The 24,976-nt window shown below is 47.0% G+C and overlaps 1 protein-coding gene across 2 annotated transcripts; it reads right to left on the bottom strand.

Annotated features, from left to right (window-relative positions):
* On the bottom strand, positions 1 to 22,031 carry ECRG4 (ECRG4 augurin precursor). 2 transcript variants are annotated; one of them, XM_059466265.1, is made up of 6 exons: positions 21,832 to 21,853; positions 13,490 to 13,620; positions 5,721 to 5,851; positions 5,041 to 5,088; positions 2,443 to 2,603; positions 1 to 378 (listed from the first exon to the last, which is right to left on the bottom strand). In XM_059466265.1, the coding sequence occupies exons 3-6, from the start codon at positions 5,806 to 5,808 to the stop codon at positions 217 to 219; spliced, it is 459 nt and encodes a 152-aa protein (XP_059322248.1). In that variant the 5' UTR covers positions 5,809 to 5,851; positions 13,490 to 13,620; positions 21,832 to 21,853; the 3' UTR covers positions 1 to 216. The 2 variants fall into 2 exon arrangements, with proteins under 2 accessions (XP_059322248.1, XP_059322247.1); XM_059466264.1 differs by lacking the exon at positions 13,490 to 13,620 and having other exon boundaries at positions 21,832 to 22,031.
* Between the last annotated feature and the right edge of the window lie 2,945 nt (positions 22,032 to 24,976).

Here is a 24,976-nt window from a genome sequence, read left to right as displayed (position 1 = left end):
TTATCAAAAAAGCTTTATTTCTATAACACTTTTTATATATAGTGTACTACTAAGTAATGATAGTTTAAAAAAAGTCATGTTGCTTTCATCAAAGTCTGGCAGTTCCTTTACTCTTTCTGTTTGACTTGAATAGAAGAAAAAGCAGGGTCATCCTGACTGAGGGAGGGCTCAGCCTCGCCCAGTGCAGCCCTGCAGGCTGCAGTAGGGTTAATGGCATCAGTAATCGTCGTAGTTGACGCCTGCCCCGTGCCTGAAGGCGTGTGGGTTCCGTGGGCCAATGGGAGCATCTTCATCGTAGTGGTGCTGGTAGTGCCCACCGTAGTACTCATTACGAGCACGCCCCAGGTTTGTCCAGTAGGAGAGGTCATCTTCGAATTTCTGCCAGAAAAGCCAGGAAAAAAAAAAAAAAAAAAGAGAGCATTTGTGCATTTGCTTTCCAGTCTGAAAGTACAGTGATGAGATGAAACTGAAGCGGTGCAAGAGCCTCTTTCAGAAATTCGGATCCTTTGCACATTTGTCATAAATGAAATCTTTAGATCTAAGGGGTTTTGTGACTTGTACCTATGGGATCCTGTGTGCAGGAGTTGTCCTGCCCTGGACCCAGCCCCACACCCCCTGCCCACTGCAGAGTGCCTAAACTGAGACCGCCTTCATCTGAAATGTGCACTAAGCACCTTTAATTTTTCAATTACCTTGTCAATGGTGGGCTGTAGAATTATGTCAATATTTTACAGTTAAAAATCTAAAGGTTTTGTTCTCCCTTGCCATGTGCCTTACTTGCAATATCCCTGATTGGGGTGCAACAGCCTTTTGCTTTCTGTCTGATCTCTCTCTCCCACCTTGCCCAGGTAAAAACAGAGGTACAACACAGCCCTCCAGCTATGGAAATGCAATAGGCACTTCAGTTCTGCTCACAACAGCAGAGGAAAAATAGTGTGCAAGGATATCAAATACTTGCCAAGTCAAAGCCTTTCCATCTGAATGACTCTTTGGAAATATTTTTGGCTGAGATTTGGGGAAAAAAAAGTTTTGCAAATATACAATGGATAAGTATGGACCAAGTCCTTTGCTGGAACAAACAGTTATTTCATTGTTAAGACTGTGTCTTAATACTCAAGAAAACCTACTAAGTGGATTCATTGTGTCCCACAACAGGCCTCATATGTTTTTGAAATGCATACAGGAACTCAGAGGAGAATTCACTTTATCTGCATGGTTTGTCCTTGTTCCTTTTCATATTTTCCCCCAGTCTTCAGCTTCCAGTGTATAAAACCACTTTTCCTATTTTTCCTATTTCTATTAGTGAAGGGGGATGTAACCATGCTGTTGAGAAGTGACTTTTATCCACGTAATATCCAGGAGAATTTACAAAAACGTACCCTTCATTATTTCAGCTCAAGCAAAGGATTATTTTTCTAATTGTTGCAGCTTTGAAAATGAGTGCATTCATCTTCCAAGCAATCCACATAGCATGAAGCTTTAAAATGAACTCCAGCTTCCCCGTGCCAATGCAATCTCATTAAACATATTCATACAGCTGACAGAAGCCAAGAATTCAACATCTATAACTATTTTTACCTCTTATTAAAAGCAGAAATTATTCTACATGTGGGACTGCAAGCAAACACACTTTTTTTGCCCTATTCCAGCATCTATTTAGTAGAGCTTTGTGCAGAGTTTGATTCCACTCCAGTGTTTTTATGAATAAAGTGTATTTTTAAAATGTGTCCTTCCCATTTGAAGGGAGGTTGACTGGATATTATCCAAATGTTTTCCTTTCACTTATAGAGTGGAGGCACAGCTGCCAGTGGTCATGATGGTCAGGAGCTGCCCACGCTGTGGAGGCACAAGTGTGCATTGGGTGCATAATGTCAGTGCCATTCACTGAGGAGTGCCAGTCACAGCCAGCTTGGTGTGGATTTCCCAGCATGTTTAAAAGCTGATCAGGTTGAGGCTGACAGGAAATTACTTTCCTGAAATACGATTGATTACTTTGAGTCTGGACACCTATTCCACAAAGCAAACTTTGTTCATATGTCCAGTTGCAATTTATTAAGTTTAAGTTTGATAGCAGGCAGGAACTCCATACAAGACCTTAATGTAATATTTTTCTACTAATAAAATAATGCAAGGATCTCTAACACAGACCAGAGGTTATTTTTCTGTCTGACTTTAAAAGAAGAGTTCCGGGCAGGGACATCTTCTACTAGACCAGGTTGCTCAATGCCCCATCAAACCTGGCTTTCAACACTTAGAGGAATGGGGCATCAACCACTTCTCTAACAACTTGCTCCAGTGCCTCACCACCCTCACAGTAAAGAATTTATTCCCAATATCTAATCTAAATATCTTCTTTTTTTCCATTTAAACCCAATCCCCCTTGTTCTATGCCTGCCTATTCTCCCTCTTTTTGCAAAAGCCCTCTCCATTTCTGTCACCGACCTGCTCATCGAAGCCCAGGTAGAGGAACTGCTGGTACCACTGCTGCACGTCGGGCTGGCTCCTGTCCCACAGCTGCCGCCGCTGCCGCCTCAGGCTGCTCAGGAACTCCTTGGCTGCTGCTTCTTTCACTGACACCTCCGGCTTCTCAGCAGCAGCAGGGGCTGAAATTGATCCCCCCACAAAAGGCATGCCAGGAAATTTTTGGTCAGCCTGGAGTGTACTGCTTGCAGCAAGTAAGAAAATGATTCTCACATCATGCCATTACCTTTGTGCTTGCCAGTGCAATGCCTGTAGCAGAGTAGCAGTAATAAACCCAGGAATCACCAGTGTAATAGGATTTCTCTGCTACCCTCATTCTCCTGGATTCTTGTAAAGCATTTCTGAGCTCAAGTACAGCAGCTAACTGAGGAATTTAAGTAAAACCACCCAAATTCAATGAGCATATACACTATGTGTTTGTGCTTTCAGGAGAGAGCAGGAGACTGGCCCTAAGTGCTACAGTTGCAGAAATTGGGTTGAAGAAAGGTGAAGTTAAAATTACTAAGTGAGCTGGAGAAACACTGCTAACATATTAGAGTGAAGGGAGAAACACTTAAAAAGATAGATTTTTGAAACTGATGTGTAAAAAAGTAGCATTTAGATGAGTGCTACTAAATGCCGTGTATGCCTGAAAATAAAAGCCCATCAGGTTTTCATGGCACCCTACATGAGGGATGCATGGAAATGCCCTCAACCTGCCAGACCCAGATGTGCCATCTGGCTTGCTCCATGCCTCAGAGCAGCGTGCTGTGACTGCTGGAGGAATTGACGCAGCTCCCAAAGACATGGATGAGAGGACTAAGCAGGATGAGAAGAAATGGCCTCAAGTTGTACCACAGAAGGTTTAGATTGGATGTTTGGAAAAAGTCCTTCACTCAAAGAGTGGTCAAGCTTTGGAACAAACTGCCTAGGGAAGTGGTGGGAATTGCCATCCCTGGAAGTGTTCAAAGGACACATGGTTTTTTGGGGACATGGTTTAGTGGTGAGTGTGACTCTGCTGGGTAAATGGTTGGACTTTAACTTAGAGATCTCTCTTAATCTAAGAGTGCTATGATTCTGTGACTGGACAACCCCTGACCACACACAGAAATGATAAAACATGGTATTGATCTGGCTGTGAAATAATAAGTGTGCAGGAGTAGGAGAAGCCTTGCCTTCAGATGGTTTATTTCAATGAGGGAGAAATCAGGAGGAGCATGGGTATGCATGGGATTTTTGGAGATGTGAGGGAAGAGACTGGGATAGACAAGGAAGTGAAGTGGAGATGTGAAGAAAACCACTGAAGCAGGAGCTGGGCAGACTCACAGAGGTAGGCAAAGGACTACAGAAAAAAGGAGATTCTGAATATAAAAGATAGAAGAGTTGTTGCAGTTAGTGGGAAACAGGCTGTCCTGCAGTGATGAGCTGGAAACGGATAACTCACCATGAGCTTGTTATTGCTGGGAGGGACAGCTAAGCAATGTCCCACGAATGAGCCCTCACACAAGGGACACTGCCAGCCAGGGAAGCAGCACTGTGTGCTTGGCCTGCCTGCCTTAGAAACCAACCAGAAAAGGGAGCAAGGCTGGAATTAAAGAGGCTGCATATTCCCTCTATCATCAGTTTTGCAGCTCTTCCTGATCTAAGCCATGTTGTCTGCATGCCCAAGAGCCCTCCCCAGGAGACCTGAACAAGTAAGTGGCCACTGCTGTGGTGCAGGAGGGTCACTCCTCTCTTCACACAAGCCCTGCAGAATGGTAACACAAGGAACCTACACACAAGGAAAACAGAGGTGGGTGGGATATATATTTAGTTCTGGCAAGAGGTGTGGAGTGATGCCAGAAAAAAACCCCAGAACAAAATTAGAAAGCCTGGCAGAAGTGGAAGTCCCCTCTGTGGGGGTATAAATTCTTTGCTTCAGCCATAGGGCAGGCTGAGGAGAGGTGGCCAAAACTTCTGGGATGTTTCATCTGCTGTGGTGCAGTTTGTTCCCAGCTGGCATCGTCTCCACCACCTTCCCTCAACCAGAGAGCCATTCCATGCTTCTGACTGCTGGGCCTCTGGCCATCATCTCTCCCGTAAGAGAGCAGTCTTCCAAAAAGGAAGCACACATGGGGCCAAGAAGAAAAAAGAGCAAGTCAAGGCATCACAGGCAAGCCAGGTTTGCACATACTCTTCCCTGTGCCTGAGCCAGCAGTATTTCCATGCATTCCTTGGAAAAGTTTGTGACTGCCCCAAATAGATAAATGCCACGTCTGCCATGCATACGCTGGAACAGGTCGGTGCTTTGCTCTGTGCAGAGCAAAGGCAGCGTTCCTGAGGCTGGGAAGCCTGGGTTTCAGAGGGAGCTGTGGTAAGCAGAGCCTCCAGCCCAGCATCCCAACCTGGCACACCGGCAGGGCTCTGCCTGAGCACGAGGTTCTGGTGTGGCCCACAGTGAGTGTGGCCCTGTGCTTGCACCTCCTGCTCCAGCTGCTCTCCTGGAGCTGGAGCTACAGGAACAGCTCTTCGACAGCTTCAACTCACAGCACTGACTCTGAGGAGAAACAAGGGAAAGCACTTTGCTGTCTCTTTACTTACCTTCTCGTTTCTGAAGCATCAGTTTAAGCTTATTTCCCCTTGAAACATCTAGACAAATAAAAATAAAACACATTTACTGAGAAGGCAATAACAACAACAACAACAGAAGTTTATTTCTCAAAAACTGCCAGAAGTATTTTTGTCATAGCTCCAGTTCAAGAGGCAAAGCAGAAACTTTCTCTCTTTGCTCCCCTTTCCACACTTGGATGCAATGCAGGGAAGCTTCTGACACTCCAGCATCTTCTCCCCAGCTCTCTTGGCAAGGGAAACCCTATAATGGCCTTCTTCACCAAGTAAACGATTATCTTTTTCATCAGAAAACTGCAGCTGGTGCTAGTACCAGCACCCAGAGCAGCACGATAATTCTGGAAGCCCCTAGTCACTGGGTGAGGGCTGTGCTAACAATCAGAGTGCTCCAAAACTGTGCCTGGCATCCTGTCCCAAAGCACATCGAAGCAGTCATCCTGCTGATCCCCACACCGGAGCGCAACGGGAGACCTGCAAGCGCTCGGCTGTTCTGCAGTCAGTCGCCGGCAAAGAAGCGCCTTTTTTAAAAGACGCCCAGCTCGCACCAGGCTCGGAGCGTGGCAAGGCGCTCAGCCCCGCGGGATGCCAGGGGAAGGAGGGCTGTTCCCGCTGCCCCGGCTGTGCCCCGAGCCCCGCACGCCGCGCTCACTCACCGGGCGCCGCGCACAGCAGCGGCAGCAGCAGCAGCAGCAGCAGCAGGGGGGCCCCGGGCAGGGCCCCGCGGGGACACGGCGGCGGCATCGCGGCGGGGAGAGCGCAGCAGAGGCGAGGAGAGCAGTGCCACCTGTGCGGGAGGAGACGGAGAGCGTGGAGGCGGAGGGCGGGCGGAGGAGCGGAGGGAAGGGAAGGGCAGGGACGGGCGGGGAGGGGCGGGAGCGGCCGGGCCGGGGCAGCGGCACCCGGGGATGCTGCGGGGCTCGGAGCGGGGCAGCACCGGGCACCACCCACTGCTGGGGCACCACCCACTGCTGGGGCACCCATCCACTGCTGGGACACCCACTGCTGGGGCACCACCCACTGCTGGGGCACCCATCCACTGCTGGGGCACCACCCACTGCTGGGGCACCCATCCACTGCTGGGGCACCACCCACTGCTGGGGCACCACCCACTGCTGGGACACCCACTGCTGGGGCACCCACTGCTGGGACACCCACTGCTGGGGCACCACCCACTGCTGGGGCACCCACTGCTGGGGCACCCACTGCTGGGGAACCACCCACTGCTGGGGCACCACCCACTGCTGGGGCACCCACTGCTGGGGCACCCACTGCTGGGACACCCACTGCTGGGGCACCACCCACTGCTGGGGCACCCATCCACTGCTGGGGCACCACCCACTGCTGGGGCACCCACCCACTGCTGGGGCACCACCCACTGCTGGGGCACCCACTGCTGGGGCACCCACTGCTCGGGCACCACCCACTGCTGGGACACCCATCCACTGCTGGGGCACCACCCACTGCTGGGACACCCACTGCTCGGGCACCACCCACTGCTGGGGCACCCATCCACTGCTGGGGCACCCATCCACTGCTGGGGCACCACCCACTGCTGGGACACCCACTGCTCGGGCACCACCCACTGCTCGGGCACCACCCACTGCTGGGGCACCACCCACTGCTGGGGCACCACCCACTGCTGGGGCACCCACCCACTGCTGGGACACCCACTGCTGGGGCACCCACTGCTGGGACACCCACTGCTGGGGAACCACCCACTGCTGGGACACCCATTCACTGCTGGGACACCCACTGCTGGGACACCCATCCACTGCCGGGACACCCACTGCTCGGGCACCCATCCACTGCTGGGGCACCACCCACTGCTGGGACACCCACTGCTGGGGCACCCACTGCCGGGACACCCACTGCTCAGGCACCACCCACTGCTGGGACACCCATCCACTGCTGGGACACCCACTGCTCGGGCACCACCCACTGCTCGGGCACCACCCACTGCTGGGACACCCATCCACTGCTGGGGCACCACCCACTGCTGGGGCACCCACCCACTGCTGGGGCACCCATCCACTGCTGGGGCACCACCCACTGCTGGGGCACCCACTGCTGGGACACCCACTGCTGGGGCACCCACTGCTGGGGCACCCACTGCTGGGGCACCCACTGCTGGGACACCCACTGCTGGGGCACCACCCACTGCTGGGGCACCCACTGCCGGGACACCCATCCACTGCTGGGGCACCCATCCACTGCTGGGGCACCACCCACTGCTGGGGCACCCATTCACTGCTGGGGCACCACCCACTGCTCGGGCACCTCCCAGAAGCACTTTTTTATTGGAGCTACACACAATCCATCCGGTGAGGCTGTAAAGACCTTTCAGCGGTTTATGCAGGCTTTTCTGACAGGGAGTTAAAAAAAAAAACAAAATGGCTGTAGCATGTCATTTCACATTGCTCTGGATATAAACCCAGTTTGTCAGATCCTTGTAACAGTGCATGGAAATGGAGAGATTGTCCTGATGGAAAAACTAAGCAGAATCAACTATAGGTGACTTAGTTCAGTGTTTTCTCTCTCTTCTTTCTTCTCACCGCCCAAACCCACAGAAAATCACAATGCATTTTAGCTGATTAGCTTTGAAAAATAATTTGGATTTTTTTTTCTACATATGGACAGTTTTAGTTTATTGTAAGAACTCGGGGACCAAAAGCCAAACTCACAAACTTAGGGCCCTTGCTCAGCAGTTCCATGACTGTAATGGTGCCTAAACTTACTCTTGCCTTTTCCTAATTTGGACTTCAACCTTCCCTTGGTGAATTAATCTTCTATCAGTTGCTTCCCCTGCAGATGCCAGAAACACCCCAGATGAATTCCTAATGAATTCCTCACCCATCTTAAGACACAAACCTCTCTCTTCCCTCACAGCAAAGACCCACAGCACTCAGGAGACCATAATGAGCATCTCACCTCCTGCTGAAGCTGTGCCAGCAGAGAGCAAGGGAGGGCCAGGCCCCCTCTGTAAACTACTTGTGGGAAATCTGGCAGGTGCTGGGGCCTTGGCTCTGTGATAGAGGGATCAGTTCCAGATCAGTTGCAGATGAATACATACGCACACACACAGAGTGCATACTCTATATATTGCATATAAATATGTACATTGAATATGTGCGTGTACATATACACATAGCCACGAGTGCATGGTGGGGGAGCTGTGCAGTGGCAACTCCCTGTGACGAGATGTGGAACACAGGCAGGCACAGCAGATCTTGGGAGTGGGACCAGACCCCATGGCTGCCTTCACCACTCACTGTAAAATGCAGAAGAATCACCAGAGTGGGGTGCTCCCTCAGCAGTGTCCCAGACCCAGCCTGAATGCTGTTCAGGAAATTGCTCCTGTTTCCCCCTCACACATCTTTCCTCTTCTGAAAAAGATCACTCGAATCTGCACTCAAAGATTTTCCCTTGCTGCCCTTCATCCCCCAGCACCTGTGAGCTAAAGCTCAGGCATCTCTGCTCATCCTTTTTGTAAGGACTTGTTCCAAGATCATGAAGTGATAGGACAAGGGATAAGGGCTTCAAACTGAGTAACCTGGTCTCTGGGAAGGTGTCCCTGCTCATGGTGGGGAGGGGTTGGAATGAGATCATCTTTAATGCCGCTCCCAACCCAAACCATTCTGTGATTCTATTACCCCATTCAAGTGGCAGTGTCAAACAACAGCTCCACACCAAGTGCCCCTTGCCCTTTGCAGGAGCCACATCTTCCTACAGAGACAGAGAGTGGGAGGGACCAGCACCCTCCCGATCCCTGTGATGGAAGCACTTCCACAGGAGGCTGGGGTCCCAGCTCAGCTCCCATGCAAAGGTAAACCAGAGCTGGTTTTTCTTTTCTGTCACTGTTTTCGAGTGGTTTTTCCCTGTAGCCCCATGCTTCACGTGTCAGCAGACAGCACCATGTGCTGGAGCAAAGGCCCCTTCTCCTGAATCAATGCACTCTTTCATCAGGTTAACTCTGACAGCCCGTTTGCTAAAACCACCAGAGCTTTGGGAAAGCAATTTGCAGAACATAGCTAGAAGGGACAGAAGTGAAGAGCACGTATGCAAGGCTACATGGAAAAGCTGTGATGTAGTTAATTTATAAAACCGGGGCAATAATCCATGAATATTCATGGTTTACTGCTATACTGGTAATGGCAAAGGGTGTTTTGTTCAGCTGGTTGGTTTGCAGCAAGCCTTGTGTGGGAGCTGGGGCTCTGCAGGACTTCAGGTGCTCTGTGCCTCTCAGGCAAGGAAATACAAAGCACAGAACCTCTTCTGGCTACTAGATAGACCATGATGACTCAAGAAACTGCTGGAATAAAATGCAATCTTGTGAAACCCAGAGAAAGGATTGACTCAAGCCCAAGGTTATTGTAGAAATTCATTGCTCTAGTGATGGAAGAAGTGATTGACAGATGACTATAACCCTCAGGTTTAAAGTGTGTGCAGTGTCTTCAAGAAGAGGTCACTTTCTCAGTTCAGGGGACAGAAGTTTTTGACATAAAGTAAAAAAAGCATCACAGCACTTCTTTTCAAAGGCAGGATGAAAGGTGACTGATGTTTCCCCAGTAGCAATCTCTATTTCTTTTCAGGCTGTTATAAGGACTTAAGGCAGTGTTGCCCAAGTATTGTAATAAGACACTTTTCTGCTGAGCTTGAAGCTATTGCATTAGTGTTCCAAGTATTTACCCCTGAGTGAATATCCAAGTTTACTGACATGTCTGCAGTACCCTTTTCTGTTATTTACCATGGAAAGCCACAGTTGTTGTGTGTACAGCTGAAATTCTGCAGTGTTTCCCTGGGATCTCTCCATCAGCAGTGACATTGCTCTCTTTAAAACCTCCCTTTCTTCAGAATCACCAGGATCACCAGTCCTTGTTCTTCTTGTAGGTGACTTTAACCTGCCAGACATCTGCTGGGAACTTAGTACAGCAGAAAAGAGGCAGTCCAGGAGGTTCTTAGAATGTGTGGATGACAACTTTTGACAACTTTTGTCACAGCTGGTGAGGGAGCCCACCAAAGGAGGGACTATGTAAGATCTGTTGTTTGCAAATAGAGATGGGCTGGTGGGGGATGTGGTGGTTGGAGTACTTGATATTTGGTGAAATCAGGAAAAACATCAATAAGACTCTTACACTGAACTCCTCGAGAGCAGACTTTGAGCTATTTAGGAGGCTTGTTCAGAGAGTTCCTTGGGAAGCAGCCCTTAAAAACAAAGGAGTCCAGGAAAGGTGAGTGTGCTTTGAAACAGAGATCTTGAGGGCACAGGAACAGACTGTCCCTGTGTGCTGAAAGATGAATTGAGAAGGCAAACATCCAGCCTGGATGGGCAATGAAGTTTTGAGGGAACTTAGAAATAAAAAGGGGATGTATCATCTTTGGAAGGAGGGTCAGATGTCTCAGGAAATATTTAAGGGGGTTGCTAGGGCATGTAGGAAAAAATTAGAGAGTCCAAAGCTCAGTTGGAACTTCATTTGGCAACTTTTGTCAAGGATAATAATGTTTTTACAAATATATTAATAGCAAAAGGAAAGATAAGACCAACATTTGTTCTTTACTGGATGGGAGGGAACTTAGTAACTGCCAGTGAGGAGAAGGTGGAAGTGCTTAATGGCTTCTTTGCCTCAGTCTTTAGTGGGAAGATGGCTTGTCCTCAGGACAGCTGTCCTCCTGGGCTGGCAGATGGTGTCAGGGAGCAGAATGGTCCCCCTTCTATAACGGGGAGACAGTCAGAGAACTGCTGAGCTGCTTGGATGTACATAAATCCATGGGATCAGATGGGATCCATCCAAGGGTGATGAGGGAGCTGGCAGATGAGCTTGTGAAGCCACTCTCCATCATTTACCAGCAGTCTTGGCTCACTGGTGAGGCTCCAGATAACTGGACGCTGGCCAATGTGACACCAATTCACAAAAAGGGTGGGAAAGAGGATCCTAGAAGTTATAGGCCAGTTAGCCTGACCTCAGTACCAGGTAAGGCTATGGAACAGTTTATACTGAGTGTCCTCACACAGCACTTACAGGATGGTCAGGGTATCAGACCCAGCCCGCATGGGTTTAGGAGGGGTAGGTTGTATTTGACCAACCTGATCTCCTTTTATGACCAAGCGACCTGCCTGCTGGATGCAGGAAAGGCTGTGGATGTGTCTGTTTGGACTTCAGCAAGGCCTTTGACACTGTCTCCCACAGCACACTCCTGGAGAAGCTGCAGCCTGTGGCTTGGACAGGAGCACTCTGTGCTGGGTTCAGAACTGGCTGCATGGCCGGGCCCAGAGGGTGATGGTGAATGGTGCTGCATCCAGCTGGATTGGGACCAGTGGTGCCCCTCAGGGGTCTGTGCTGAGGCCAGTTCTGTTCAATATCTTCATTGATGACATGGATGAGGGGATTGAGTCCTTCATTAGTAAATTTGCAGACGACACTAAGCTGGGATCATGTGTTGATCTGTTGGAAGGTAGGAGGGCTCTGCAGAGAAACCTGGAATGGTTGGATGGATGGGCAGAGCCCAATAAGAAGAAGTTTAAATAGTCCAAGTGCTGAGTCCTGCATTTTGGCCACAATAACCCCCTGCAGCGTTATAGGCTGGGGATGCTGTGGCTGGACAGTGCCCAGGCAGAAAGGGACCTGGGGGCACTGGTTGGCAGGTGAGTGAACATGAGCCAGCAGTGAGCCCTGGTGGCCAAGAAGGCCAAGGGCTCCTGGCCTGGATCAGGAACAGTGTGGCCAGCAGGAGCAGGGACGTCACCCTTCCCCTCTACTGGGCACTGGTCAGGCCACACCTTGAGTGCTGTGTCCAGCTCTGGCCCCTCAGTTTGGGAAGGACATTGAGACACTTGAGCACATCCCGAGGAGGCAACAGGGCTGGAGAGGGGCTGGGAACACAAACCCTGTGAGGAACCACTGAGGGAGCTGGGAGAAAAGGAGGCTCAGGGGTGACCTTGTCATTCTCTACAACTGAAAGGTGGCTGCAGTCAGGTAGGAGTTGGTCTCTTTCTCCAGGCAGCAGATGACAGAATGAGAGGACACAGCCTTAAGCTGCACCAAGGGAAATATAGGTTGGATATTAGGAAAAAGTGTTTTGTGGAAAGAGTGATAAAGTACTGGAGTTGTATGCCCAGGAAGGTGGTGGAGTCACCAAAACACATTTCTGGATGTGTTTAAGAAAAAATTGGATGTGGCACCCGGTGCCATGGTTTAGTCGAGGTGTTGGGGCATGGGTTGGACTTGATGATCTTGAAGGTCTCTTCCAACTTAATGATTCTGTCTATGGAGGGGTTTCAGGATTGTTTTAGGGCTTGATTTGCCTCTATTGGCACACCAGTGCTGGAAGCTCTCTGCTGGCGTGGTTGGGCAGCATTCTCAAGGGCATTAGGTAAGAAAGTCTGCACCAATTATGTCATTTGGTTAAATGTCTTTCATCACCACTGGTGACAGTAGTAGACCCTTGATGTCGAAATTTCATTGAAAGATGTTAATTAATGCTGTCAGCAAGGCTGTTCCCCAGGCGGCCCTGGAATGAGGAGCAGTGAGCAGGGCCCCTTTCAGCGTGGTGTAAACTCCATCAAGCCCCTGAGCATAACAAAGACCATGGATTGGAAGGAAGCCTGCAGCTGGATAGCAGGATAGAACTGGTGGGTTCATTACTTTCCCAGCATGGGGTTAGACTGACGACTATGGTCTTGCAAGCCTGAGGCAAAAAATTGGGAGCAATCCAGTGGAAACCACTCTGAACCTGACTTCAAGAATATACAGGCAGGAGCAAGGCAAGGAGCTCACTGAAGAAATTCTGGTAGCTTTTTTGGTGGGAGAGCGTAATCTCTGACTCAAAGCATCCTGAATTTTAAAGTGTTTTGCTATTTTTACTATAGTTAATATCTACATTTTGCCTAAAATTTTGTACAAAGAGATCTCTGAATAAGAGAGATGCCTCTGATTTTGCCTCTCATCACAGTAGCTGTTGAGAGAACTGTGGTTTGTTCATTAAAATGTAAGAGATAGTATCAGTAATGGCTATTCAAGGATATTCAGTAATTCCAAGCACAACAAAAAACACACTGAAAAGATCGATCTTGGTTTCTTTCCCTCTTTCTTTATTAGGATTCATGATTTTAAGTGCTTCAGCACAGTAATGTTCTTAAATACAGTGTAGATTAAATGCTTATATAATCACAGGACTCCCAAAGTTGGAGTTCCAAGAAAACCCCCCCACCAAATATAATGAAACTTATGATAAAATAATGAGGCTCAATGTCATCATAACTTGACAGGCAAATAGACAAGTTGGAAATTGGCCAGGGAGTGCAGGAGATGACACTTTATCTTTTACAAGTAAGCATGTGTAGATTTTAACAATCCACTAAAATGACCCATTTGATCAAGAACATGGCGGCACTGAACAGTGTTCCTAACACCCAGAAAATCATTACTTTCTGCTAATAAGGTTTCCATAAATCTCCCAGCCATATTGTCCAGGTTGCTTGCCTTAGGGTAGAGGCACTTGGCATTCCAAATGATTTTCTGCAGCCTGTTCCAAGAAAACTGCAGGAGCTGTGTTTTGCTTCCAAACAGAAGGAGGAATATTTAAATCATCAGTCAGTTCTTTCCAAAATATTTTGAGTTTCATACTATTTCTTCCACTGCCCCAGAGATGTCCTGACAGTGAGAGGATCAGCCCCAAGATCCAGAGCAAACATCTTTTCTTTGGGAAAAATTTATTTGTTGTCAGCTGTGAGTCTCATTGTCCTTGGCACATGGCTTGGGACACCTTTCAGCCATTGCATCTCAACTGGTTGCACTATTTATTTGGTCCATTTTAGTAATAAATATTAGAGCTCACATTTTCCATAGAAAATAGCTTAAAATAAAGTTGTTGGGATTTTCTTTCTCCTGCTTGGCTACTGCTGATATTTTTCTCAGCTTCTGTCGGAGCCTGCCAGGTAAGAAATGGTGTCTGTTGGTCTGTCCATCCTCCTCCCTTCACTGACAGTACTTTGCTGCCCTCACTGCAGAATTTACCTTACTGATCTGCTGATAAGTACAGTGAGAAGCAGATTAGTTCAGCAACGTTATCAGATCATGGCTGCTTCCTTTCCACAGAGGGATAAAAACATTCTCTAAGAAATCCTTCTCCTTTTTCTCTCTCACTGCCTCCAGCATACTTTTAGGATAAACCTGGAAGCATATAGAAAATCTGTATGTCAGATTTAACAGGAAGGGAGGTAGAGAGGGACTGTAGTACATTAATACCTGTTTTTCTGACATGGCCTGATTTCATTCAAATCATTCTTTCCTTTACTGCTATCATTTGGGGTACTTAGTTTTTATGCTTCTAATTTCTGAGCAATATTTTACTTGTGTTCATTGCCTTATTTTATTATTCACATCCAGAACGTACACGCACTCTCATAAAAAAAACCTGAACAAACAAACAAAAAAAATAAAAACCCAGATCCACCCAACAAACAAGCTGCACCTACTCAAAGATTAGAAAATGCAAAATCTCAAAAATCTGAAATCTTAGCGATGACAGCAGTTATAATGTGGGCATGTTCTAGAGTGGATTTCAGCCTGTGCAGGGAAGTTCACCAGCAGAACAGGCTTGCCTTCGGAGGAGCAAAGAGCCTGAGACAGACAGGTGGATCTGTAGTAGGTCTGTGCAAGGTTTCCCGCCCTGCGCCTCAGCCCCACAGCGCCAGGAGCTGCAGCAGTGCTGGGCAGCCTGGGCAGCAGGGCCAGCCCTGTGCTCCTCCTCTGCTCCTCACCAGCACAGCCAGGAGCCTTGGAGACCTGCAGAGACACAGCCCCTGCCTGCTGAGTGCGTGCTGTAAAAATACATGGGTTTCGTTTGAAACGGGAGAAAGTGTGTGCAATTTCATGGGGAAGGAAAAGGGGGGCGTCCCAGAGAGCCTGAAGAGTTTGAAGCCCACGTTTCAAAGCAGAGGAGCGGGAACATTGCCTGGAGTGTGCCAGGCATTTTCAGCATTAACAAACAATCTGCTTTCCCCTGCCTGTCTTCCCAGGCAGGTGGGATCACACGGGCTGCAGTTTCCAGCAGCACTGCCAGCCTGCCCGAGGCAGGCCCACGGGATGCAAAACGTCTGCCCACACAGCCAAAATACAGAGCACAGCAGCAGAGGGCAGGTGACTGCTCTCTCCTTGGGTCAAAAATGAGCCCTTGGGAGCATTAGGAACATACAGTGCATGGCAGCTTGGAGCATGATTCTCAGGTTATTAGAGCAGAAACCTCACTTGTCATCCTGGCTTTATCAAACATGACCTTACACCTCTCTTGATCTGTCTGTGGCCGCTCTTGCTGGCTCTGCTTTATATCTGTGCTTCCCAGATCCACCAGTGCCCTGCCTGTGAACAAGCCCACGCTTCTGCCCATCTGATGTCGGATTACCTCTCTGATTTGCAGCTCAGTTTGTTTCCAGGAGGATGCACTCTCTGTACTGTCTCTGTGCTGCTGCTGAGTAAGAGATCATGGCATCTTTAATCTTCCCCTGTGAAGCCCCGCTGCATCCAGCTGTCCCTGGATGCCAGTGACTTCAAAGGGTGGGTGGCTGTGAGCTATGGAAATTTAAGGGAAGGCTTTTTGTCCATTGTGACCATTTAGGCACCCACCCTGCAGGTATTCATGCACACATGCATTTTTAATCACAAGAGCCCTAAGGAATGCCATTTATCTCAGAAAGATTAAATCCCATTCTATGCCTGGATCTCACAAAACTGTTGTACTGAAATGTGGCTCAGCTGGAAATGTGGGCATTTCATCCCCATGTCTGCTCTCCTGGGCCTGTGGTGAGTGACAGAAAGGAAGGCTGCTGGTCTGTGATCCCAAATCACAGCACGGGGCCTGACCCAGCTCACATCAGCTCTCCTTGTGCTGGTAGGACTGCACAGCTCCTGAACCCATGCTGGCTCTTATCAGCTGAGCAGAAGAGCCTGCCTGCACTTGTCAGTGCAGAGAGGCCTCCGGGGTCCCAGCTCACTCCTCGAGGCACTGGCATAATTGCTCCTTTGCCCTGGCACTCCTGCCACAGAGGATGGCACAGAGGAGATAACATGCTGCCATCTACCTCCAGCATGTTTTTTCCCTTCCATCAAAAATATCCTGGCAGGCAAGACAGCCATGGGTTTGGTCAGATCATTCAGGTTTTGGGCCAGACCAGACATCAGCTTTAATCTGAAAGTTAATCAGCTTCAGAGAGAGGAATTCTGAGGATGTAATTCTTCAAGTAGGAATAAGCAATTCAATCACTTGCATTTACCAAAACCAACACAAAATTATTTTGCCTCCTCCTCTCTCAAGATCTGCTATTACAAATCTTTGTATCTGACTCCTTTTTTATTTTAAAGAGAACCACGGTGATTTTTGCTTTGAAGAACCTTGCCCTGGTTTAACACATTTTCACATTCTGCATGGCAGATCTGAAGTACTGCTCCTGAATGAAGGATAGTGACTGCCTTTTTATTAGGTAATGTTCCCTAATGGCTACAATCCAAAGATTCTTTTAGCTGGTAATTATTTATTAAAATGATCTGCAAGTGTAGTACATATTCCTGAATGGTATTTGGAATTAGGGGGGACCTGAGCTGGGTAATGCCCTGATGCCCTGATGACACCAATCTCTTTCTCTCACATGTGATTCCAGGTTAGGGTTTAGCCATACAGCAGCGAGTAAACACCCAGACAAACCTTTGAGGATTTATTTTATCTTACAGAAATGACACTGGCACAGTAATGACTCTATGATATATTGGGGGAGGCCACACAGTGGTATTGGACTGTTTATTTTTACAAACTTATGACTAGAAAAGAAACATCTTCTTAAAGATGATCACTTAAACCTGTAATTGTTATGTTGATTAATGTAGATGTAGGGACAACAATGTAACTGATGTTGGTAGTCAAATAGAATCATTTAGGCTGGAAAAGACTTCCAAGGTCAGCAGGTCCAACCACTGACCAATCACCACATGGTTAACTGAACAATGGCAGTGCCATGCAGTGCCACATCCAGCTGTTTCTTGGACACTCCCAGGGATGGTGACTCCACCATCTCCACAGGGAGCCCATTCCAGTGATTTACCCTTTCTATGAAGAAGTTCTTTCTCAATTTCTGTTGTTGGTAATCACGTTTTAGCCAGTCATTGTAAGATCAATGTATCATAGAAACATTTAGTAGGGAAAGACCTTTAAGACCATGGAGTCCCACAACAAACCTTCCACTGCTGAGTCCATCACTAAACCATGTCTCTAAGCACCAAATCTATGCATCTTTTAAAAACCTCCAGGGACCATGACTCCAATTCTTTCCTGGACAGCAGGGAGGAGATAGGAGCAGATAGGAAGCTTTCTGCTGTTTGTTTTTGGGTTTTTTTTCAACTAAGAGAAAATGACAAATCAGTTATACTTTGAAGACCACCACACCCATCATGGGAGCGCAATTTTTAGAGACTGGGCCTGACCAGATGCTGGGCAAAATTTAGGCACTTGGATAAGAAAAGTTGTGTTTCTGCTAATTTAAATACAGTACTTGTCCTTGGGTTTAGTAAAGCCAATCCTTTACCCTTGATAATTTCATTGAAATTTTTGTAATGGGTTTGAGTTGGCCATGCCATGAAAAATTATTTTACGCTTAAAAAAAAAAGCACCTAATACAACAAAATCATTGAATCATTACAAATTCACTATATATGTCCACAGAAAAGCTTTTCCATAATACTAATCTTACTTGACTTAATAATTTTATTTTGTACTTAATGCATACTGAGAAGAGGAAGGAGAGAAACGCACAAAAGAGACAAGAAATGCATAGCAGAAAGAAGAGAGGAATACAGAGTGGAGAGAGGACTTTTTATCTGATAAGAAGGAACACATGTTGTAAGGTATGCATTTTAGTGAAGAAGCCAAAACCCTAAAGTCTCCATTGCTGTCACCATTCCTATAGAATGCTCATCAAACCTACAGTCTCAATATATGAAACAATCAATCAGGTTCCCTAGCCATGGAGAGATCCCACTGCACAAGGCACAGATTGATTTCCCAGGCAACTCCAGGCAAGTCTAAAAAAAGAAACATTAAAACAAAGGCTGACAAATACCTTCATTTTGATTTCATTCTGAACAAATTCCAACTCTTATTATTTCATCCAAGCTTTCTCCTATTTGACTCCAATCTCCACTTAAATATGATATATTTTCATTTTAAAATAAGCTCTCATAACAGAGGACTAAACCCTTATATGTAAATAAACAATACAAACCAGGAATATTAATCAAAGATCTGAGCACATTTTCTGCATAGCAAATATGTTGGAAAATGTATCTTCCCATTCCCTTCCCCTACTGTAAAGGCAACTTCAGGAACAAATTATCCCAAATGATCCGAGTTTATGACAAGGACAACTACACTTATGAAACACATGTAATTTGCTTACTGATATTTGAATTCTGTGCATGGACAATGCACGTGCAGGTAGTGAAGCAGCTTCCCTTCTGAAGGACTTTTAACTTAATTGGATGTGTAATGGGCTCAGAGTCCAAGGGGAAACATCAGATGGATGTTAACAATACCAGAACAAGTTCTAAAGAATTCTCTTGGACTATGGGGATCTTTCTTAATCAAGGAGAGGGTTTTTCTCCTTTTCAAAAGACAGTATCTGTCACAGGTACTCTTCTTGATCCTGAAATATTACTTTATACAGGGATGTCAGAGGACCTGAATTTTGCATGTGGTCAGCCCAGAGTGATGTCATCTAGCCTTAAAATCAATGCATCTCTCTTGGATGTGAAAGGAAGGAGAAGACAGGTGGTAGTGTAGAGTTTTTACATTCACAAGTCACCTGTAAAATGGATTTCTCCAAATTTATACAAAAATGCCGGCTGAAGCCATCTTTCCTCCAACCTAAGCAATATTGTTTCCCCATCAATTGCTCAGCAGTGGCTTCAGGCAATACCTGAAAAAGGTTGGTGGCTGATGACAGCACTACAAGGAGCAGAGAGGCTGCAAGTAAGAGGCAGAGGAGGTAAAGGGCACTGGTGTAACATTAGAAAAGCCAACAGGCAAGAGTGATTTTACAAGGCCTTGACAAATTCCATTTACTCCCCAAAGTTAACAACTTGTGCTTGCGCCTCCTGCCTAGAATGAAAACTCATTCTCCAGCTGAGGATGAAATCTGTGTGTGTCAGAACTCAGTACATCCCTCTAAGTGTCCAGAGTTGCTGGGGCCCCTGCCAGGGGGCTCGGAGACCCTGGCACGCAGCCCAGAACACCTGGGGATTTGATTATGACCCGTGGAGCAAATTACCAGCTTTGTATGAGGACCTGAAAGTCACAGAAATTTAAATAATGTAACAGTAAAATTATCACTGGGTGAAAAGGTAGATTTTGGGATTTTTAGAATGGGGGTTTTGGGGACGAGATGGAGGAACTTGGGTGTGTCCAGTCCTTCTTCTTCTTCTTCTTCTTCTCTACCTCCATCTTCTGCTGTGATGCTGGCACTTTGGGACTGGTTTAGAATAGAAGTTCACTGTCTAACATAGGTGATAGGTATTGGAAAATAATTGTAAATATGTTATATGTAGTTTGTAGTATAAAAAGACACCACTGTCCTGAGGGCAGTCAGAGTGCTGCTGGCTGCCCTGCTGAGTGGACCTTGGCTGGGCAGGGAGAAAAATTTTATAGAGAAGGTATAATAAACAACTTTAAGAATGAAAACTGAAGAACTCTGGCTTGTTCTTCGGATGCACGGGCCAAAACAGAGACTTTTCACATATCTCAGGGCTGCAATTAACAACTAAACTCCTGAGATGTGTGGTGAGTGGTAAGAATAATTTCTGCAAGCACAGCCTTCACAAAGCAGAGGAACACAGATGTGCATCTTCCCATAGCTACACTGAGTCCCAGCCATCAGATTTAATGGCTGCCACAGGGAAGGACTGACGTCAGGGCTTATCCTTCCTATAACTGAAAATTCACATTTTATGCATGCTCTGTTAACTGTTCAATTCCAAAGGTTTCAGCATCTTTTCTCAGTAACCACACTTGGCAATCAATATTTTCAGAGGCCTCTGACACAGCCTTAAAGGCATCCCATCTGTCTGTCATGGGAAGGCTTCTCATCTCTATACATCCACATTAGTATTCACAGGGAATAAAGCCATATTAAAAAATACATTGAGTATGAGGCCTCTAAAAATGCCATGGTGGATTTATTACTGAGTGTCAGTGTGTTGGAACACCCAAATGAACATTCACGTGAGAGGCCCCAGAAAACACAGACCCCACACACTGTCTTACAGACAATGATTCTTTATATCATTAAGTCTTCCCTATGGTAAATCAAGCCAAACACAGCATGCAAACATTTCTGTGATTCAGCCTGTGCTAAATAAATGCTTTTTCCTATTACTTTTTAATAACAGATGTTTCTCTTTGAATTTTTATGCTCTAGCACAGATCATTCTATAGTCACCTTAAACTCTACAGGTATGCATGAATGTATGTGAATAAACTGCAAATGGTAATATATGCAGAACCTCTGCATGCCAATTTTTAAAAAAATATTATCTGTACATCACTGCTCTCTGCACTTTTTAAGGGATGGTGATCTTCCACCCTACCAAAACTTCCCTAAACAAGACAGATTCTTTAAGAAGTCCAAAGTAAGAGTTATTCATGGGAATGATCTTCTATATTAGGCACTTGTTTGAGGCCAAGAATATAGCTTGGCTGAAACCAAGACCTTAGGAGGCCTTAGCATAAGTTCAGTTCAAAGAGTTTAGGAGCAGCCCCTGCCTGATTTAGCCAGATGCCTCCAAACATCACACACAGAACAGGCTGCCTTGCTCCAGGTCCTCTTGCCCAGCCTGCAGCACAGCATTTTCCTGCAGGATTGTGGTGAGCTGTCACTTCTGACCATTTTAATCAGTCCAGCTGTAGGGATGCTGTGGCTGGGCTGGGATGTGTGTGCCCTTGGAGCACTGCAGCTGCATCACTGAGTTTTTAATGTCTTCTGCAAACCTGGCTCCAGTCTTCAGGCTGTCTGGACTATGAATAAAGTCCAGCCTGAGGAGGTGGGGCAAACATATTAACTGATGATCAGATTTGAAGAGTAAAAGTACACTCTATCTGCTGCCTTCAGCTTGCTTCCAGGGATCACAGTGAAACTGAATCACTCAATTGTCAAGCCTGCTTTTGTTGCAAGTACTCTCCCTTTATTCCCCAAACATGGCATTCTTAATTGTACCTATAAATTACTTCTTCAGTCCTCTAGTGTAGCAGCATGAAAAGCAAGTTTTAACATGGAATGTGACAAATCTACAGAAGTACACAAACCATAAGACATCTGTGTTACAAACTGCACATTTCATCAAAGTGATTTTTTTAGTTGTTTTCTCATTGGTTAGCTGCAACAAAGAAAGTAATAACAAACAAACATTAGATTTCCCAGAGACTCTGCTAATATCCCCTCTATATCCACTCACTTCTAATACTTTCAGTCATTTCCTCCTCTGCAGAGCACACATTCACACCCTGGTGTGCACACACAGGCGTGCACAGGCAGACAAAGAGCATCCTTGTAGCAAGGAAAATGCCCTGCATGAGCCTACAGATCACTGAAGGCTAGAACATTTCTTTATGACACCCCACAGCTGTTGTCAGGGAAGGAGTAAGACGCCACAATAATTTTTTCTAAAGAACACTGACACGTTTTCGACATTCCTCCCCTTCTTCCAGCAGACAAATATTTTATCAGTTTACCTTTAATGCAATATGCTTCCTCTCTCCTTCTGCCCAGAAGAAACGACCTTTCCTGCCCCAGCACAGGTTTCTCTTTATTTCAGCGTGCCTTGCCTCCTGCAAGCAGGGCAAGAAGCGAGCCGGGCTGGGAGCGCGGCACTGGTGGGGATGCCGGGCGTGAGAGGCGCGTTTATTGCGCCTCGCCCAAATCCAGCCCCTCGGCCGCAGGCGCCTACCCTGGACCAAGTGTGGGGAATCACATTTCTCCTTGATCAGGCTGGCTGCCTGCAGCAAGATGATTGCAAGCAGATGTGCCCGTGTTCTCATGTGAAAGGAATTTCAGCTTTTGTGTCAGCTGTACTGCACGATGAGCGCCCAGCTCCAGGGAGCGTTTTAGGGAACTTTAATTCCTTGCAGGTGCTGGGAACCAGCATGTGTTGGTACAGCAGAGCTGAGACACAGGAGGGACAGCACACCTGGGGTCAGCAGGAGGGCCAGAGGTCAAAGGCATGACCAGCAGGCTCCCCTTACTGCAGGGAACGAGGCTGGGGTTCATAAAGGCCCATTTTCCTGGTCAATTTGAGCACCCATATTGTGCTCAAAACTTCACAAGGCTGTGGCAGCAAAACTATGTTTTACCACAAGTGCAGTGGTTTCAACTTCTTGTTATGATGATCAAGGAGGAATTAACAAGATGGACACCAATAATATCTAATTATTTTATCTGAATATGTAGGTAATGAGGAACAGACAATGAGTGTGGCATCTGTATATTAAAAATCTCTTTTATTTAGTGAGATATTCCAGTAATGTTCCAAATGGCCAAAGGAAATTGCAATCGATTTAAAGAAACACTTGATGCAGTTACAGCTGTATTTTGGAGGCACATTATGTATTTTTAGTGCCAGAATGGCTAAGATACATATCCAGACATTCAATGGAAATGGATGTACCCTTTGGATCATACTTCAGGACGTCTGGCCACATCAGGGTGAATATTCCTGCTCATGGGACATACCTGGAGGTACACTGACAAAGCAGCTGTAAGCAGTCCACAAGGGCCCAGACTCTGCACATGGGGCTCCCCTCCAGGCAGCCAGGCACATGTCCACCTTCATGTAGGAGCCCTGGGAGGAGAGGCTTTACTTACTGCCACCGCTTGGAAAAAACATGATCATGCAGGCTTCAAAAGCACCACCGCTGGGGCTTGCTCTTTACTCAGCCAAACCCAGTCCACTTGGCACAGATTTTTAAACCTAAAGGAGCAGCACCTGGAAGCCACCGAAAGCCTTTTCTTTGCTTTGCTGACTCTACAGAAAACATCAGTGCTTACTTGAGGAGTTGTCTTCTTAAAAAAACAAAATTCAGCTTCAGGTCTGATCTGGGAAGCTCCAATGTAGTGGATGCTTTTTTAACAGCAAAGGTGGGTTAAGCACACTCTGCCTTGATTTTCCCCACATTGCTGTGTCTGCCCACACAGCTCTTCACAGAGTCGTGCAGTGGTCCAGATCAGGGAAACAGCTCTGACGGCAAATACCCCAAGGGAAAAGAAAGAAACAGCCTTCCCATCATTTGGCCTGATCTCCTGATTCACCCTCCTACTGATTGAATGAGACACAGCACAGGGGACAGGAAAACACCATGCAATGTTGAGAGCCAAGTCAGATGAGACTGAGACACACTGGGATGTCTCACCACCAAGAAGAGCCTCTCTTCTCCCTTCACCTCTTCCAGGAGCTACTCTCATCACCTATGCCACCTTGACTCCAACATCACACCTTCACCCACACAGTTTAACTCATTAAATCACCAGAAGAATAATCTGGCAGAAGAATAACCCAGCAAAAACAAACCCATCAGTAATGGAAGGTTCACCCCTGCTTTAACTGCACAGTTAGATGCTTTGTGATAAGGGCTGTACCAACACACAGGGAGGTGTGCTTGCTGTAGGTATTCCTTAAGAAGCTCTCATAACATTTCAGCCTGTTGGCCTGGAAAATGAAGAAGTCTCTGCAGAGATACCTGCCCAAAAGCCACCCAGATGACAAGCCACTCCAGCTTTTTGTCCTGTAAGGGCCCTAAAATCCCTGTCCCTCCATCTGGCCTAAAGGTTGTGTGTTTTGTGAGTCATTTCCCTGCCAATCAGTGTAATCTGGAAGAAAAAACTTGGGACAATTTTGGGCTGGGAGGTGGAGAGACAAATCTGTCACAAGTATTATTTTTACAGCAACAGGAAGAAAGAGGCACTCCAGTGGCTTGATTGCTTTTTATCACCTTGCTGACTCCAGCTTTTGCAACAAGAAGAGAGTGCATGTCCTTGCTTGTGCCCAGGCATTCATCTTCATTCAGGTTTCTGTCTGCACACACCTTGGTGGCTATTTAGAGGCTGAAGCACGTGCCAAGGAGTTGCCTCCATGGATGTTTGGCAGTATGCAAGGGACACATGCCTGCATTGCCCCGTGGAGGGGGTTTCGTGTGACTCCCTCTACTGCATGCATGCAGCTCATAGCACCCTGACCCTCACTGCCCAGCTGCCACAGGGCAGGGGATGCTGAGGCCACCCAGCTCTCTGCCCCAGCCCCTCATGGAAGTGTAGCTGATGTTACACTTGTGGCTGACTGAAGGCCACTCATGGGGGAGCTTTGCTGCTCCTTCTTTCTGGCTGCCATGATTCGTGACCACCCATGACTGTCCATGACTGTCCTCCAGCCAGAAGAGCCCGATGATGCCCCAGTGTGCCACTGCCAGGGGTGAAGGGAGATTGCAGCTACACCAGAAAGGCTCATGAGCAAGAACAATCCTGCCAAGTGGCTTAATCCAGGCTCCTTCTGCAGGCTGCATTTCCCAGCCTGAACATTCAGCACATGGGTGATGCAACAAATCACCTGTCAGACAAAAGTCTAATTCCCTGTCTGTCTGGTGAAACACTCTGGGACAAACCTTCCATAATACAGAAACTGGAATTTCAGCTAAGCAAGAACTGCATAAAAGGATTTCTGATATTCACAGCCACCTTTCTTATAGAGCCTGTGACTCTAAGACTGCATTTTTTGCAATCAAAACTTTGCTGCATAAACCCAGTGTCCAGAAGAACAGCTCTGAAGCAATACCCCAAATCAGAAGTACAAATTTCTATATCTTTAGAATTAGTTGCTCAGATAATGTT

This window comes from Ammospiza nelsoni, chromosome 2 (genome assembly GCF_027579445.1).
Source record: "Ammospiza nelsoni isolate bAmmNel1 chromosome 2, bAmmNel1.pri, whole genome shotgun sequence".
Classification (NCBI taxonomy): Eukaryota; Metazoa; Chordata; class Aves; order Passeriformes; family Passerellidae; genus Ammospiza; species Ammospiza nelsoni.
The sequence above is the reverse complement of the archived record's forward strand: the minus strand, read 5'-3'. Positions and strand labels throughout refer to the sequence as shown.